General features: G+C 38.4%; 2 protein-coding genes across 2 annotated transcripts; one reads left to right on the top strand and one right to left on the bottom strand.

Moving 5' to 3' along the window:
- Positions 1-4870: 4870 nt before the first annotated feature.
- LOC143861630 (TPD1 protein homolog 1-like) lies at positions 4871-5233 on the top strand. Its single transcript, XM_077372521.1, has one exon. The coding sequence runs from the start codon at positions 4871-4873 to the stop codon at positions 5231-5233; it is 363 nt and encodes a 120-aa protein (XP_077228636.1).
- An 8396-nt stretch (positions 5234-13629) lies between these two features.
- Positions 13630-15185, bottom strand: LOC143861913 (uncharacterized). The gene is made up of 2 exons (XM_077372884.1): positions 14914-15185; positions 13630-14812 (listed from the first exon to the last, which is right to left on the bottom strand). Exons 1-2 carry the CDS (start codon positions 15074-15076, stop codon positions 13899-13901), a joined length of 1077 nt encoding a protein of 358 aa, XP_077228999.1. The 5' UTR covers positions 15077-15185; the 3' UTR covers positions 13630-13898.

Raw genomic sequence — 15185 nt, forward strand, 5'->3', positions numbered from 1 at the left:
TACCAAAATTTCAGCCTAAGGTACAGAAATTTCGGTGAAATATTAAATTAATATTTTAAAAAAAAAAACAGATTTTTGGGGTCAAATTTGGGAAAAACCAAATTTCGGCCGAAATAGATAACCGTTTCGGTTTTGGGTGATTTCGGTGTCGGTCTCCACCGAAATTTAATAAATAAAGAAGGGGTGCACCAACCAAAACAAGTAGGTGTAAGTATTAGCTCCGACCAAAACTTAAAAAACGAAAACATAAAAAGCGAATTAATTATGACTTAAACATCTCCAAACGAGTGATTGCGACAACAGGCACGTCTAAGAGAGAGTGCCTTACACACGTGCACGTGTCAATCGCAAAATGATTTTGGTTAAAAGTACCAAGCTCCTCTCGTGCATGTATTTGTTTTCTTTCAATTGCCCGAATCTTTCGAGGAAATAACGAAGATACCCCTCTAATCTCAAAGCTTGGAAGTATTAGAAGGCACTGATATTTGCACTACCGTGTTTTAATAATTGCACAAACTCTGCTTGTCATTGGAAACTGTTATAAAATTTTGACAGCCGTCCAAATAAAAAAAGCCAAGTTGTGTTAGTGCAACTATCAAAATATTGTGGTGCTAATATCAGTAGCTATCGGTTTGGTGTGTTAGAAATATTTGTCCTTTCTTATGTGTTTTACAAACAAAAGTCCGATTCATTGCATCAAACCCCCTTGGAGGAAAAAGGAGAGAGAGAGAGAGAGAATTAGAGAATTAGTATAAGGTTTGGAGGTGAATTATGAGGAAAAGTGAAAGGGAAGGAGAATTAAGGAGAGATTGAGTGCAGGAGTGGCGAGAAACTAGGAACTACTAAGATTAATGAAATTTCCCAGATATTACATTAAGTAGCTTAAATGACTTCAGAATTCTAGTTTATAAAATGTTCACCAATTAAGGGCGGTATAAGATCCAAAAGATAATTTTGCCCACTTTTTTTACTTTTAAGCAAAATGAGCTTAAAAATAGAAAATTAGCAAAAAATTGTGTTCTATTAGCTAAAAAACGGGGCTTAATCGACCAAAATCAAGTTGAATTGTAAAAAAAAAAGGGTAGAAACAACAAAATCAAGTTGAATTTAGAAAAAAAAAAAATTAGCTTAAATCGAAAAGCCTCATTGAATCTGTTGGAAAAACAGATTTTGATTCATTTAACACAATCTTTTTGATATATCAACCCAATTTTTTTATCGATTCGCCATGATATATCAACAATGCAACACGAATTTTTTATCGATGAGTAGTGCAGGATTCATCAATTCCTCAAGTGGCCCCTTTTTGGCCTACAAGTGGAACATGTGGCCCCTCTTTTGGGCTAGCCTCTGAAAGGTATCCTCTGCGAGGGCTGACAGAGCTCCTCAATAGATCTGGGTCTGGAGGGGAGCAGCTCTCCAAAGAATAGGGCTTTGGTAAGTCTTAACATGTTTTAATTCTTATATATAATTTGGTTAGTTAATTACGTTGAGGAATTGATGAATCCTGCACTACTATTTTAGATATATCAACCCAATTTTTTATCGATTCGCCATGACTGAATCTTTTTCCTCTTCCTCTTCCTCTTCCTCTTCCTTTTCTTTGTTTTCTCTTTCGCAAAATTAATGGTCATTTTGACCATTCTCCTATTAGATGAATAGCTTTCAAAGTGCCTTTCTACCATAAATTTATAAATATTTTGTTATTACTTAGTAAAATGCACCTAAGATTAAGGGGAGACAAGGGGGGTGTTATTAAGAAATCGTAGGAGTAGCGATAAATTAGTAAAAATGAATTAAAAGACATTTGGGAGATGATTGTGAATTAGAAAGAAAATAGTAAAGAGATGATTGTAATTGTCAAAATAGGAGAATGCAATGAAATATTAGTTCATAATTATATCATAGCCCCCTTTTCTAATATTTCCACCCACTTTGGTTTGTCTTTTCCTAAAAATGACCTCTTTTTTTAGAAATCATTTTAAGCGGAAGACAAACAAATTCAGGTGGAAGACTTTTGTGTTATATCGAGGTTATTTTGGGCAAATACAGAAAGCATAAGGAGAGCTCTCGCCCACTTTAATTAATTACGTGGCACAAGGAACGAGTACGTCGAACAGAACAGAGACGGCGCAGTTCGAGCGTTAATAACTGTAAAAACTCGTAGGGATATATTTGTAAATAAATAAAAGACGACATTAATACTACAACCCTAAACTCAAATAAAATAACAAATATACCCCTGAGTCGTGACTAAAAGCAAGAGTATAGATAGCTATCAAAAAACATTCTCCATTTGAACGGAGTTCAGGTCTCGAGCGGGAGAAGAGATAAAAATAAAAACCTCTGAAACCCTAGATTTGTTTCTCTCTCTCTCTCTCTCTCTCTCTCTACATTTTTGCACGAGTTTCAACGAAGATTGTTCTTCTGTTCTTCCTCGTGCATTCAAAGGTGCGATCACGAGACGAACAGGTACTTTTAGAAATTACGAAGCATTTTTTTTTTTCTGATTTTTCAAGTTTTTTAAGTTTCTGATTTTTCTCTGCAACTCGATTGACTTTCATACGATCTCGATCTCGGACCTCGAAAAAAAAAAAAAAAAACCTAGAGACTATAGTTTTTGTCTCCTTTTCTTACAATAAAAAGTTAAAAAAGTTAAAAAAACAGCTGTGGATTTTCCATTTTTGTGCTTGTTTCTGATCTCTGCAGTATCTTCTCTTCCGAAACGCGTTGTTTATTTTCTCTTTTGACGATTTTCGGTTCTCGATGATGTCTGGTGTTTTCAAGACAGAGTTCTTAAAGGAAATTCAACTTTACGCGGATCCGATCCGTTTATAGAAAGGCGCATTTGCCGAAATTCTTTTCTGAAAGTAGAGTATTTTTTGAGAATTTATTTTTCCAATTCAAGTGTTACAGAAACTGCGATCTCGTAATGTTCTGTTTCTAAAGTTTCTTTCTCCGTGTTTTTCTTTTCTCTTACCAGAGAGTAAGATTTAGACCTGATTTTCCGCATCTGAAGCGAAATCCTGCTCTAGTTTTATTCAAACCCTGAGAATTTATTATAACAGGCTGAGATTTAGGCATTTAGCTTCCGAGTTTTGATTTAGATCTTTTTATGTTGCAGCTATCGGTTCTCGAAGGTTCCAAATCTCAAAACAAAACAGAGATCGATATTCTCATATCATTACAGTCGAAATTCTTCAGAAACTCTCAGTTAGGGTTTCGGATTTGAAAGATCGATCTTCAAACACCTATACTGAAGAAATTCACCTGTAATCCACGACTGGCTTTTGGATCTACTTTGAACTAGGGTTTGAAAAGCCAAACACAAAGTTCTTCAGCTATTCCACTGAATAAAAAGGCGATTTAGGGTTTCAGGATCTGAAATTCCTGCTCTGATAACCAGTTTCTTCTTCTACTTTCGTCAAAATCCACAGATTCTCGATTCTTCTATTACTTTTTTTCCAGCAATGCAGGCTATCTCAAGGCGTCCAATCGTTCTCTCATTGTTTTTGATCGGGCTTCTTCTATTCTTCTATTTCGGTATGTAACCACGAACAATACACTTTTACGTTCTAACAGTTACAGATTCTCCACTTTCTGATATTCGTCTCCATTTTTTTTTTAATATTTTTCTTTACTGCTGGTCGGTTAGTTGATGTGTAAATTGCATGGTTTCACTTTCTTCGACATAAATGGCCATCTACCAACAATCTTCTTTTCTCTTTGTCTTCTGGTTTGTCTTACATTACTTTTTTTTTTTTTTTTTTTTCAGCTCTGCTGCATTACCAGGTTCCATTCGAGTTGAGGCCGACAAAGGAAAAAAGAAGTCTTTCGTTCTCCACTTTCATCAACCGCAAACTTCTCGACCGCGGTAAGAAAAATATATATATAAAGAAAAAGTAAACAAGGATTAGAAAACCCACATTGTTTTCCTAATCGGGAACATCTGGGCCTAAATAGAAATAAAATCTGAACCGTTCATCCTACAGTCTTCTTTTCTAATTTCACCCCCCCCTGTAGGATTATGCGCTCCCCTATTAACGTGATTTGACGTCAAAAAGCGTTAAAGTTTGCCCACAATTCTGTTAAAAAGGGAGCGCATAATCCTACAGGGGTGACAAAATCATCTCCCAATAGAAAATGGTTTTGCTAACATGCTCCGGCAGCTCATTTTCTTATTTGTGGAATATTGGTGTTTGCTTAACATGCGCCAATAGCTCGCGTGCACAGTTTATTGCTGAAAATGTAGTCTAAAAAGATAAGAGTTCATTGGTTTTGCTAACATGCTCCGGATGCTCAACTTCTATTCTGCTTCTCGAATCGTGTGATTAATAATAAAAAAAATTTACTTTTCTATTTCATGGTCTTCCAGGTTGTAAACCGGTGCACGTTAGTTCTGTGCCATATATTTCAACCGCCCTTCCTTTCCAGTCCTTCCACAGTTCCACTCCCTTTGTTTATCTTTTCTTGATAGAGAACTAACTACAATTTTCCCTGCTTTTACTTGACTTTTCCTTGAAATAAGGCTACAAATAATGGCACTATCATGTTTTGATAATTGAACTAAAGCACCATCTGTTATTAGAATTCCAAAAAAAAAAAAAAACCCAAAAGGCTCTCAAAACCAATTAAAAAGACAATGTAAGCTGTTGCAATTATCAAAAAAAGTCAGTGACAATATCAGAACCCTAAAAGGCTAAAACAACACTCTCATCTTTATGAGGAAAAGACAAACAAAAGAGGGTGGAAGTATAAGTTTCTTAAAAGCAAAAGGGTATATGAAAGAAAAGGTAGAATTGTCGTTTTAGCATTTGGGGATCCCTGACGCCGTGTAAAAAGCGTATTTTTGTTAACAGACTCTGTATACATGCTGATGCTTTTTTTTCTCTGTACGTACACAGCTGAAGAAACAAACAGGATCGGGGAGACGTGCAGCAAGAGCGACATAATGGTGTATCAGGGGCCCACCAAACCACTACCGAATGGGATCCCAACCTACACGGTTGAGATCTTAAACACGTGTGCGAATGGGTGTGCCATCTCTGGAATCCATCTACGGTGTGGTTGGTTCAGCTCCGCACGTATGATAAACCCTACGATCTTCAAACGCCTTCACTACGATGATTGCCTCGTTAATAACGGTGTTCCCCTCTCCAGTGGCGAGAGCATTTCTTTTCAATATGCAAACACTTTCCTTTATCCCCTCTCAGTTTCTTCCGTCTCCTGCTAAAATTGCAGAGGTGGATTTGTTTGCTTTCTGGTTCGTTTTGGGTTTCTTTTTCTTCCATTTAATGAGCTGAGAGTGGTGTTGCGGAATATAGACATAGAGAGGGAGAGGGAGAGGGGCATTGAATGTGTTGGGTAACGTGTATATAGTTATGTGGGGATGGTGAGAGGAATATATAGAGACATACTGGGAATGTTTTGTTTGGGAGATTCTGATTGATATCATGAGAGGTAAAGGTATTCTTTTGGAGTGGGTCCTTTTTAATGCGAGCTTTGGCTTTTGTCTTCTGACTTTTTTTTTGACCCATTTGCCCTTGCGTTTTCATCTGCTTTGGTTGAACAAAACTTCACGTGTTGGGTAATACAGGTCATTAGGTGAGAGTCAGAAAAAGAAATTTTCATCATTTAATTTGGGAAATGATATAGCCACTATTATTTGTAATTGCTTGTCTTTTCTTAATTGGCTTGTTAGAGCTTTTTGAGAATTGGGGTTATGTTAGTGAAAATATCAAAACAAAGTTGTGCTGATATCATTTTCCTTTAATTTTGGTGGGGTTTTAACGCATAAAACGTATACGTCTGTTTTAATTTCTGTTTGTTTTTAGCCCATTCGTTTGAAATTATGACTAGCGTTTGTCACTCCAAAACTCAAAATTAACGTAATAATTGATTTTATACTCTCAATCAGTTATCATATTCTTAAACAAACAGAGCCATTGGATTTTGAAAACCGAATTGTGAGTCCAAAACTGATTATAGGACTCAAATTTATATTTAAATTTGGAGTCGAATAATCTGTTTTCAAAATCCTAAACAAACAGGGAATTAGGATTCTTCCAAGAATAGCTAAACGGTTGAATGAATGGGCTGTGTTGATTGCACGATGGTCTTAAAGATGAATGGTCTCGATTCCCGCATGGGGCTTAATCGTTTTTATCTCAAAATATACAGGGGTATTTTCGTAAAAAAAAAGTAGGCGTCTGTCTCTCTGCGTGATTGGACGTGAGCCGAAATCTGACCGTGGGTATAAAGGTATTGAGAAAATAACTCCGTACATAAATTGTCATAATTGCTTAATTAAGTCTGAGCAAGGTGGCTCGTGTCGACACGGTTTCACTTTTTTTGTCGTTTCCTCGACTCTCCGCCCCCGCTCCCCCTAACGTCTCATTGGTGGCTGCTACGGTGCTACCACAAGTATTATATTCATAGCAATAGATGTAAAAGAACCCTTGTCAGTTACTTAAATCACAGGAATACCCCTGAATACCTAATTTTTAAGAATTTAGGCTCGAAAAAAGCTCGTTAAGAATTTAATATATTTAAATATATGTATATATTATATATTAATATATACATTAAAAGGGTTGTCCATCGAGTGAAAGGAGGGGCAAAATATGTCACTTCATTTTTGGAACCCCATTTGTTACTAGGACCACCCCCCATAGTTTAAAACTCGATAAGGCAGGCTTGCGAGCCGCGAGCCTGGCCGAGCCTGACCGAGCCCGAGCCGAGCCTCACTTGTGAGCTTAACGCTCGTTTACACCCCTAGTTATGGCCCATCACATGGACGGTTTGGATCATTCTATAGCGTGGCTCTTTCCGTACTCTCTACCTAATCACATCCACAATATTGCATGGTGGGTCCTCTCTCTGTTTAATCACAACCCTTCAATTGATAGGCCTTCCTTGGGATCAGTAGAATTGAAGGTTTTAAAATGAGGAAACTAAGGTTTTATAAACAATAGTAGTATCAAGTGTTGCTCGTTTAAGCAAATGTTTGTTGTACTATCATACAAAAACAGGAATTGATATCCGCACTCCCTGGTTCAATAATGGGACTCCACTCTTTAGTGCTTTTTAAATTAGTTTCAAAGGTTGTTAAAATTTTCAATGGCTACTGATATTGGCACTACCATGTTTTAATAGTTGCACAAACTCACCTTGTCTTATTTTGATTGACTTGTGAGAGCTTTTTGAGAACTGTAATAAACCTTTGACAGCCTTTTAAATACTAAAAGACCAAGATGTGTTACTGCAATTATAAAAAAAATAAAAATAAAAAATGGTTGTGCTGATATCATTTCCCTTTTCAATATACTCTCTCACCACTAATCGTAAGAGTGGTTAATAAAGTATGGAGTGCCAATGTGCCATTGACAAGAGTCACAAAAGGATTCTTTTCTTCTGCCAATGGGTTACGTCAAGGCGACCCTCTTTCTCCCTTGCTCTTTTGTATTGTCATGGAGATGTTTTCCTGTATCTTCAATGAAGCTTCCCATTCTAATCTCATTCGTACTCCTTTTGCTAGAGGAGATCTCCACATCAGCCACTTACTCTTTGCTGATGATGTGGTTCTTTTTGCTAGTGCTGATCTCTTAACTACCAGTAATATTAACATTTGTCTTGAAAAGTTCTCCAAATGCTCTGGTCTCTCCATTAACTCTCTCAAAAGTGAGGTGTTTTTCTCTGGTGGGGACCAGAATCTCAAGCTTGCCATCTCTCAATCTCTGGGAATTCCGGAAGGAAAATTTCCTGTTAGTTATCTTGGTTTGCCTCTTGTCCCCTCCAGGCTCAGATCTAGCCATTGTCAGCCTATGATCTCGAAAATCAGAAAAAGAATTGCTGCCTGGAACAATAGGCATCTATCCCGGGCAGGGAGGCTGGAGCTGATTCAATCTGTTCTGAATTCCCTGCACCTTTACTGGTCAGCTGCTTTCACTCTTCCGCAAAGTACCATGGACGAAATTGAGCGCATTTTCAGAACTTTTCTTTGGTCTGGTTCTGATTTAAGAAAATGCTACCACCCTATCTCCTGGGAAACTGTTTGTCTAACCAAGGAAGAAGGGGGTATTGGGATTCGGAGGCTGCAAGATCTGAACAAAGCTAGCAAAATGAAACTCTTCTGGAACATTGCTGCTGGTAAAAAATCGTTGTGGGCAGACTGGGTTCGTAAAAAATATATTAGAAGCCGTAATTTATGGCTCATGAAAAATCCTAGCAGACCCTCTTGGGGTTTCAGAGGCATTATTCAAGCCAGAAGCCTCCTTGAGCCTTTTGTCTGCTATTCTATTGGGAAAGGTACTGGGATTGATTTCTGGAACCAACCTTGGCACCCGGATGGGATCATCCGCAACAAAACTTCTATTGTCGCCCTCTCAAATAACACCCCCGCTAACTGCTCTGTTAACGATTTACTCTTCAATGGCGAATGGAGCCAGGTCTTTGACCTTCCAACCCACCATGACCTGAAGAAAATCCTGCAGAACTCTATTCTTAACCATACAGATGAAGACTCGGCCATTTGGATGCCGAACCCTAGTGGCCATTTTTCTCTAAAATCGGCTTGGGAAACCATCAGATTACTCTCCAACAGAGTTCCCTGGCACAATTCAGTATGGTTCTCTGGTAATATTCCGAAGTATGCGTTCACCTGCTGGCAAGCCATCATCTCTCGTCTCTTAACCAATGACAGACTAATCCGGCATGGTCTTCAGATATCTCCCAATTGCTTCCTCTGCCTTCATAGTGCTGAATCTGCCAACCACCTCTTCTTCGATTGTGGGTTCTCTAAGTGGATTTGGGGAACAATTCTGAGGAATCTGAACTTCAAAAGGAAAATTCTAAATTTACACCTTGAGGAAGAATGGATTAGATCCAAATTCAAGGGAAATGGTCAGCTAAGTACAGCCATTAGGCTCCTCTTCCAGGCCACGATCTTCTCTATCTGGTCTGAGAGGAATGAGAGAGCCCATAACAAACCTGGTAAGCACAAGCAACATGTTCTGTCTCATATTCTGTCTCTGGTTAAATCCAAACTCGTTGCATTGCAAAGAAATGATGTCCCAAACCAGAATAGCTCCTGTTGCGCAGCGCTCTTTAACCTCCCCTGCCATCCAAAAGATCCGACCCCAAAACTCGTTTCTTGGGTCAAGCCCCCTCCTGCTTGGGTCAAAATTAACACGGATGCTTCTCTTCTAAATGATTCTGGCGGGTTGGGTGGTCTCATTAGGAACCCAGAAGGCAACTGTCTGAAATTTTTTTCAGTCAGAGTAAAAAATCATCATATTTACCTGTTAGAGCTCCAGGCCCTGCTCAGGGGAATTCAGCTTGCAGCCAGACACCATTTCCCTCATGTTTGGTTGGAATCTGACTCTTCCTCGGCTGTCAATATGATCAATGGTAATTCCCAATGCACCTGGAAGGCTATCCCTACTCTTGCTATAATAAAAAAGACTCTTCTCAACTTCAATGCGTGGAGGATATCCCATATTTGGCGAGAGGGTAATGCTGCTGCTGATCTACTCTCGAAAATTGACTTTCCCTCCAAAGGGGAAGACTTAGACCTGCTGATCAATGATGGGAGCTCGCCTCGGCCTTCCCCTATCCAAGATTTCCTGGACCAAATTGCTCTAGACTCCTCTGGAGCTATCTTCACCAGACTGTAATGTGGTTTTCTTTATTGTTGTTGCTGGCTCTATGCCTTTGCTGCCCTCGTGGCCCCCCTAATTTGTAATGTTTTTGTTGTTTAATATTTCTGGTCGGGGTCCTGCCTAACCCCAGCTTACCTACCAAAAAAAAAAAGAGTCACAAAACAAGGGAGTCACATTAGTTCCCCACAAAACTATTTGTTTATATGACTTTTTCTGTGCCTTATGTAAATATAATAAGTACAGAAGATACTGCCACGTTTAATTTATCTATTGGCTCCCACGTGGATGCCTTGTCCTAAATATCATCAACTATTTTCTTTAAGAAAATCCTAAGGCCATGTTCGGCAACCATGAAAAATTATTCCATTCCATGGAATATTTGTGGGTCCAACGTTGTGTGTTCAAGGAGCTGAGAAGGAGAAAAAGAAGTCAAAGAGAAAAAGACAAGCATGGAAGATTAGGAGGGAGATTTGTGAGTGGTGTTTGGTTGCATGAGAAAAATAGTGGAAAATGTAGGGTGGTATCATGAAAATGTAGGGTGGAAGAGAGAAAAGGAATAACACAAGAGAGATTCTCCTAATTCCCCACACAAATTTCTCCATTTTGGTGAAAAAAAGGGAGAAAATTATTGGGGGGGACACATCTCCGCCACATAGGCACCACCTAGGATAAAATGCAATAATGATGTCTAGAAGTTGTCTAATGGTCAAATGTCTAATTGACAACCAAACATATTTTGGGGAGATCTTTGGAAGATCTCAAGCATTTGAAACTCCCACAATCCCCCCAAAATAAGCAACCAAACAGAGAGAGAATTGAGTGGGCAGATATAGCATAAAAACAAATCCTAAAAACTAGTGAAAACAACCGATTGTCTGGCCAAAACCTATTATTGGATTCAAAAGTCCAATAATTGGTTTTGGACTATCAATTGGTTTTTTGTTTTTCTAATTTTTAAGAGCTTTTCAAGCTCCCCTCACCACTCACCCCCCACCTCTCTCTCTCTCAAGTCTCTCCATATTTAGCTCATAACTCACAAGTCACAACAGGCCCCCACAAATATTCCATTCAATATTTTTTGGGAGATGATATTCCCCCCAAAGGATGGATACACCACCCTTTTAGCGTCAAAAAGCGTTAAAGTCTGCCCACCATTCACGTAAAATTTAAATTGGGGTGTACCATCCTAAAGGGGGTGAAAAAATCATCTCCCTATTTTTTTTCATGGGGAGATGTTATTCCCCCGACGGTTTTCGTGTGAATGGTTGACTGCTTGAATAGTTTAGTTAGAAATGTTTTTCCCCCCAAAAATTTTCCAGAAAATTCCTGGAATCAAAACAGAAAAATTAAAAAGTCTTAAACACCTATATTTCATAAGAAATGATCAAAATACCCCAATACCATAAAAAAATACAAAATTACTAGTATATTTTATAAGAAATGACCAATATACCCTTATCTCGTAAAAAATTATCAAAATGCCCATTTCTAGTAGAAACTAATTTTACATCGATTTTGAGCCTTAGATGAAAAAAGCTTGTATTAACTCTTGTGGGTCTTTTCCATCTTGAACATTTGTCCCTACTGATTTCATTGCTGAATGGTTTGTTTTTAGAACAGATAGGAGATTGTTAGAATCTCTGTTGTTAATTCTTTCAATCTTGATCCCTCAAAGTTCACAAAGCTCACTATGACTCGATCTTCATCCACACACGCACAGTGATTGAATTCAATTTAACTTACCCACCATGAAAGAGGAAAAAAAATTAATTTTTTGTCGCGGCTTTTATTTAAAACCAGGAATTTTGCACCAAGGCCCCAATCAGACCCAAAGATTCATTAAAGAAAAGCCAAATGACTAGGGTGCAAACAAGCTCTCAACACAACAAGGACTGAAATAGTTTGAAGACCTACAAAAAACATGATCAGGCCTTAAGATGAAGATGGGGAATCCCCATACCGTTTCATCTCATTGCGCCTTTAGTATATATCTAGGGAGATCCCTCCAATACAAGTATTGTTGATTGACCTTGGTGCCAAGAAATTAAATTGTCGGGTTTGATTGCACTTGGTGCAAAGAAATTAAAATAAAAATTTAAAGTTTAAAGACAGTAATTAAGTAAAATCACTTCTCCTTCCATTGCTTCTAAGATCTAATTTTTTTTCTTTATAGGAAGGTTTATAACTGCTATTTGGGTACTTCAATTCGATGTTAGAAAAATGTAAGTAGTTCTTTTGCAGGTTCTGTCATTAATTCATAATCCACACAGGAAAATAGACATTTCAGAAATACCTAGGCATTGTTTGGATTGCAAGAAAAACATTTTTGAGGAATTTTTTCTCGAGAAATTTTTTTCTTTCTGCAATCTATAGGAAAATAATATGGCTATGGTTAATTTAGAGGATATCCTCATAAATTAAAGGTCCCTCTAAATAAAAAATGAATAGGGTTTGTTCAAGTTTTCTTTTTTTTCTTGTGTAAAAAAATTAGGAAATTTTAGAGATATTTTTCCTTTCCAAACTTTTCCACAAAATTCTTGCAATCCAAATAGCACCTAAAAGTTCTGACTTTTATAATAAGGGGAGTAATAAATTGACCCCTATCTATCTCTCTCTCTCTCTCTCTCTCTCTCTCTCTCTCTCTAACCCAGAGGAGAGAGAAAGAGATATAGGGGTTGATTTAAGACATTTGGAAGTCGATTTATCACTACCCTTATAATAATCACTATTAGTACCTTGGCCGAAAGAGCAGAGAGATAGGCTAGAAAGAAAATCAGTGTATGAAAAGTCCCTAAAGAAGGGGATCGATCTTGGGAACGTGGCTAAAGTACACTCCCTTGAGAAGGGAGATAGAATAGAAAGAGCGCTAGGGTCAGCCAAAAACGTGTAAATCATGCTGCCTCATCTCCTGGGGAATGGAACACAATCAAGTTTCGATGGCTCGATGCCGGGTTTTCATAATATTTATTTAGATGTCATGGGAGGACATGATTTGTGACTGTCAAATTGTTACATATATTTCATAACCAAATTGCCCTTTTATACATTCCAGAATGTTAGGGAAATGATATTTAAGCCCCTTTTGATCACCAGCGACACCCATTCACAGTATACGAAGCAATCAAAGCCCCTGAATTTTTCTGACATCAAGTACATTAGGCCCCTTTTTGTCATTGATACACTGACATTGGGTGTCCCTGGTGGTGATCAAAAGGGGCGTAAATATCACTTCCCGAATGTTATTAGGAGATTTCCCATGGATTTCAAGAGATGCACCTCAATGTACATTGTAAGCGAATTCCACAAACCGTAACACCAATCTAACTCAAATGTAAAATATTAGAATTTTTTCGCCTATAGTATTGAACGTGAGAACAAACTTGCATAACAAATCGGTGTAACTAACCTTACTAAAGGGGAGAAACCAAGGGAAACCATTATCATGGTTGTTAGTTATGTGGATTATTAGGAGGGAATGGGGGGAGAAATGGAAACCAAGATTTGGTAAGGGGAGGGAAAGGTGGGAATGGGAAAGGAAAAGCTAGTGGTGGAGAAGAGGGTGTCAATAGAGATGGGGTTGGTGGAATGGGAGGGAAAAGTGGACACTTACTATCTGTGTAAAATAGCCTTATCCTTTTTCCTTGTCCACGAGCTTTTGTAGAATAAATTATCATGTTCAATGCGTGAACCGTTCACTGCACTCATGCGGCCTACTTAGGGCCTACTAAGTTAGTGGCCAAGATAAGCCATCTCAATCCATGTATGAAGGCAAGGCCTGTTGCTGGTTGTATATAAGAAGAGATGTCCAGTCTCAACCCCAACCAAGAACATTTTAAGTCTGCAAAAAGCTGGAATATCACATCTCCTTGCCCCTTAGGATCTGTAAATCCATGTGCATGATATTCCTACTTTGCTACCTAAGAACAAACACGTGTCAGTTTAAAAGCACATCACACATTCCTTTAAGGTGACCCACTAAATGTCATGAATTCCATTGATAAATCAAAGTTCATTACAACAATGACTAGCTTTTAGAGCATACATTAACAATTAGGAGGTTTCCCATGGATTTCAAGAGATGCAGCTCACTGTACATTCTAACCAAATTTCATAAACAGTAACACAATTTTAAAGATATTGTAATTTTTCCACCTATGGTATTGAACATGAGAACAAACTTGTGTGACATATAGAGTATAACTATCCTTTCTAAAGGGGAAAAACCAAGGGAAACCATTATCATGGTTGTTGGTTCTGTGGATTATTAGGAGGGAATGGAGGGAGAAAAGGAAACCAAGATCTTGGATCTCTTAGAGAGAAACCAGGAGGAGATGGTCTAAACAAAGATGGGGTTGGTGGAAGGGGAGGGAAAGGTGAGAATGGGAAAGGAAGAGTTGGTGGTGGAGGTGATGGTGTAAAGAGAGATGGGGTTGGTGGAAGAGGAGGGAATGGTGGGAATGGGAAAGGAAGAGCTGGTGGTGGAGGAGGTGTAAAAAGAGATGGGATTGGCGTAAGGGGAGGGAAAGGTGGAAATGGGAATTGAAAAGCTGGTGGTGGGTTTGGGAAAGGCATTGGAGGAAGGTTAAAAGGTGGAAAAGGCAATGAAGGGAAAGGTGGAAGGTGAGGAAAGGGGGGCAAAGGGAATGAAGGGAAAGGTGGCAGATGTGGGAAAGGAGGCAAAGGAAATGAAGGCAGAGGTGGAAAAGGTGGCAAGGGAAATGAAGGCAAAGGTGGAAGAGGTGGGAAAGGAAAACCAAATGGTGGATAATATGGCAAAAAGAACTCTGAGGAATTTAAAGAGATTGGAACCTCCCCTCTGTAAAGTCTACAGAGGGCACTATATCTCTTGGGTGGTCTATAACTTAATGCATTTAAGCTGTAAATACAGAGATTGGCTTGTTTGGACTTTATTGCCATATGTTCTGTTGAGCCCCTCAGACCAGGAACATTGCACAAAGAAGACGAACTCCCAAGCAAGCTTGCTTGGCAAAAGGATCCAATCTCAAGACTTTCTCTACATTCAAATCCATCAACATGTGGAACTTCAAATGTATAAACACCATATCTGTCTGTTGTTCTGTTGGCTGAGAAGGATACTGTTTCTTTTGTTGTTGAGTTTGCTTTGAATTTGCACTTAACGTGCACTTCCACACCTGATCAGATATCAAAACATAGAATAATTAATCTTCTATTTTTCGACAGAAAAAATAGAACATGAAATTGGCATTTAGGAAATGGGTTTTTTTGGGTTTACCTGGTAAGAAGTAGCTGTGCCTAGAAAAGGTGTTGTTGGAGCAAGTGTCACAGAAAACAGTACCCATTACAGTGATTTTAGAGATGGGTTGTGGTTCATTTGCAAGTGAGAATAATCCATTAGAGAGAACTGTAAGAAGTACAATGAGAACCCTTAGATCCATGGTAAAATTGGAGAGGAGAGAAGCTTCTATATAAGCTTATCTAGTACTACTCTATGGCCTGTCTTTGAAGCTCATATTATAGTCGAAGAAATCTGATATTTTTAGAGGC

The sequence above is a fragment of the Tasmannia lanceolata genome, unplaced genomic scaffold (assembly GCF_043159265.1).
Source record: "Tasmannia lanceolata isolate RefF3 unplaced genomic scaffold, GAP_Taslan_0.1 ptg000037l, whole genome shotgun sequence".
NCBI lineage: Eukaryota > Viridiplantae > Streptophyta > Magnoliopsida > Canellales > Winteraceae > Tasmannia > Tasmannia lanceolata.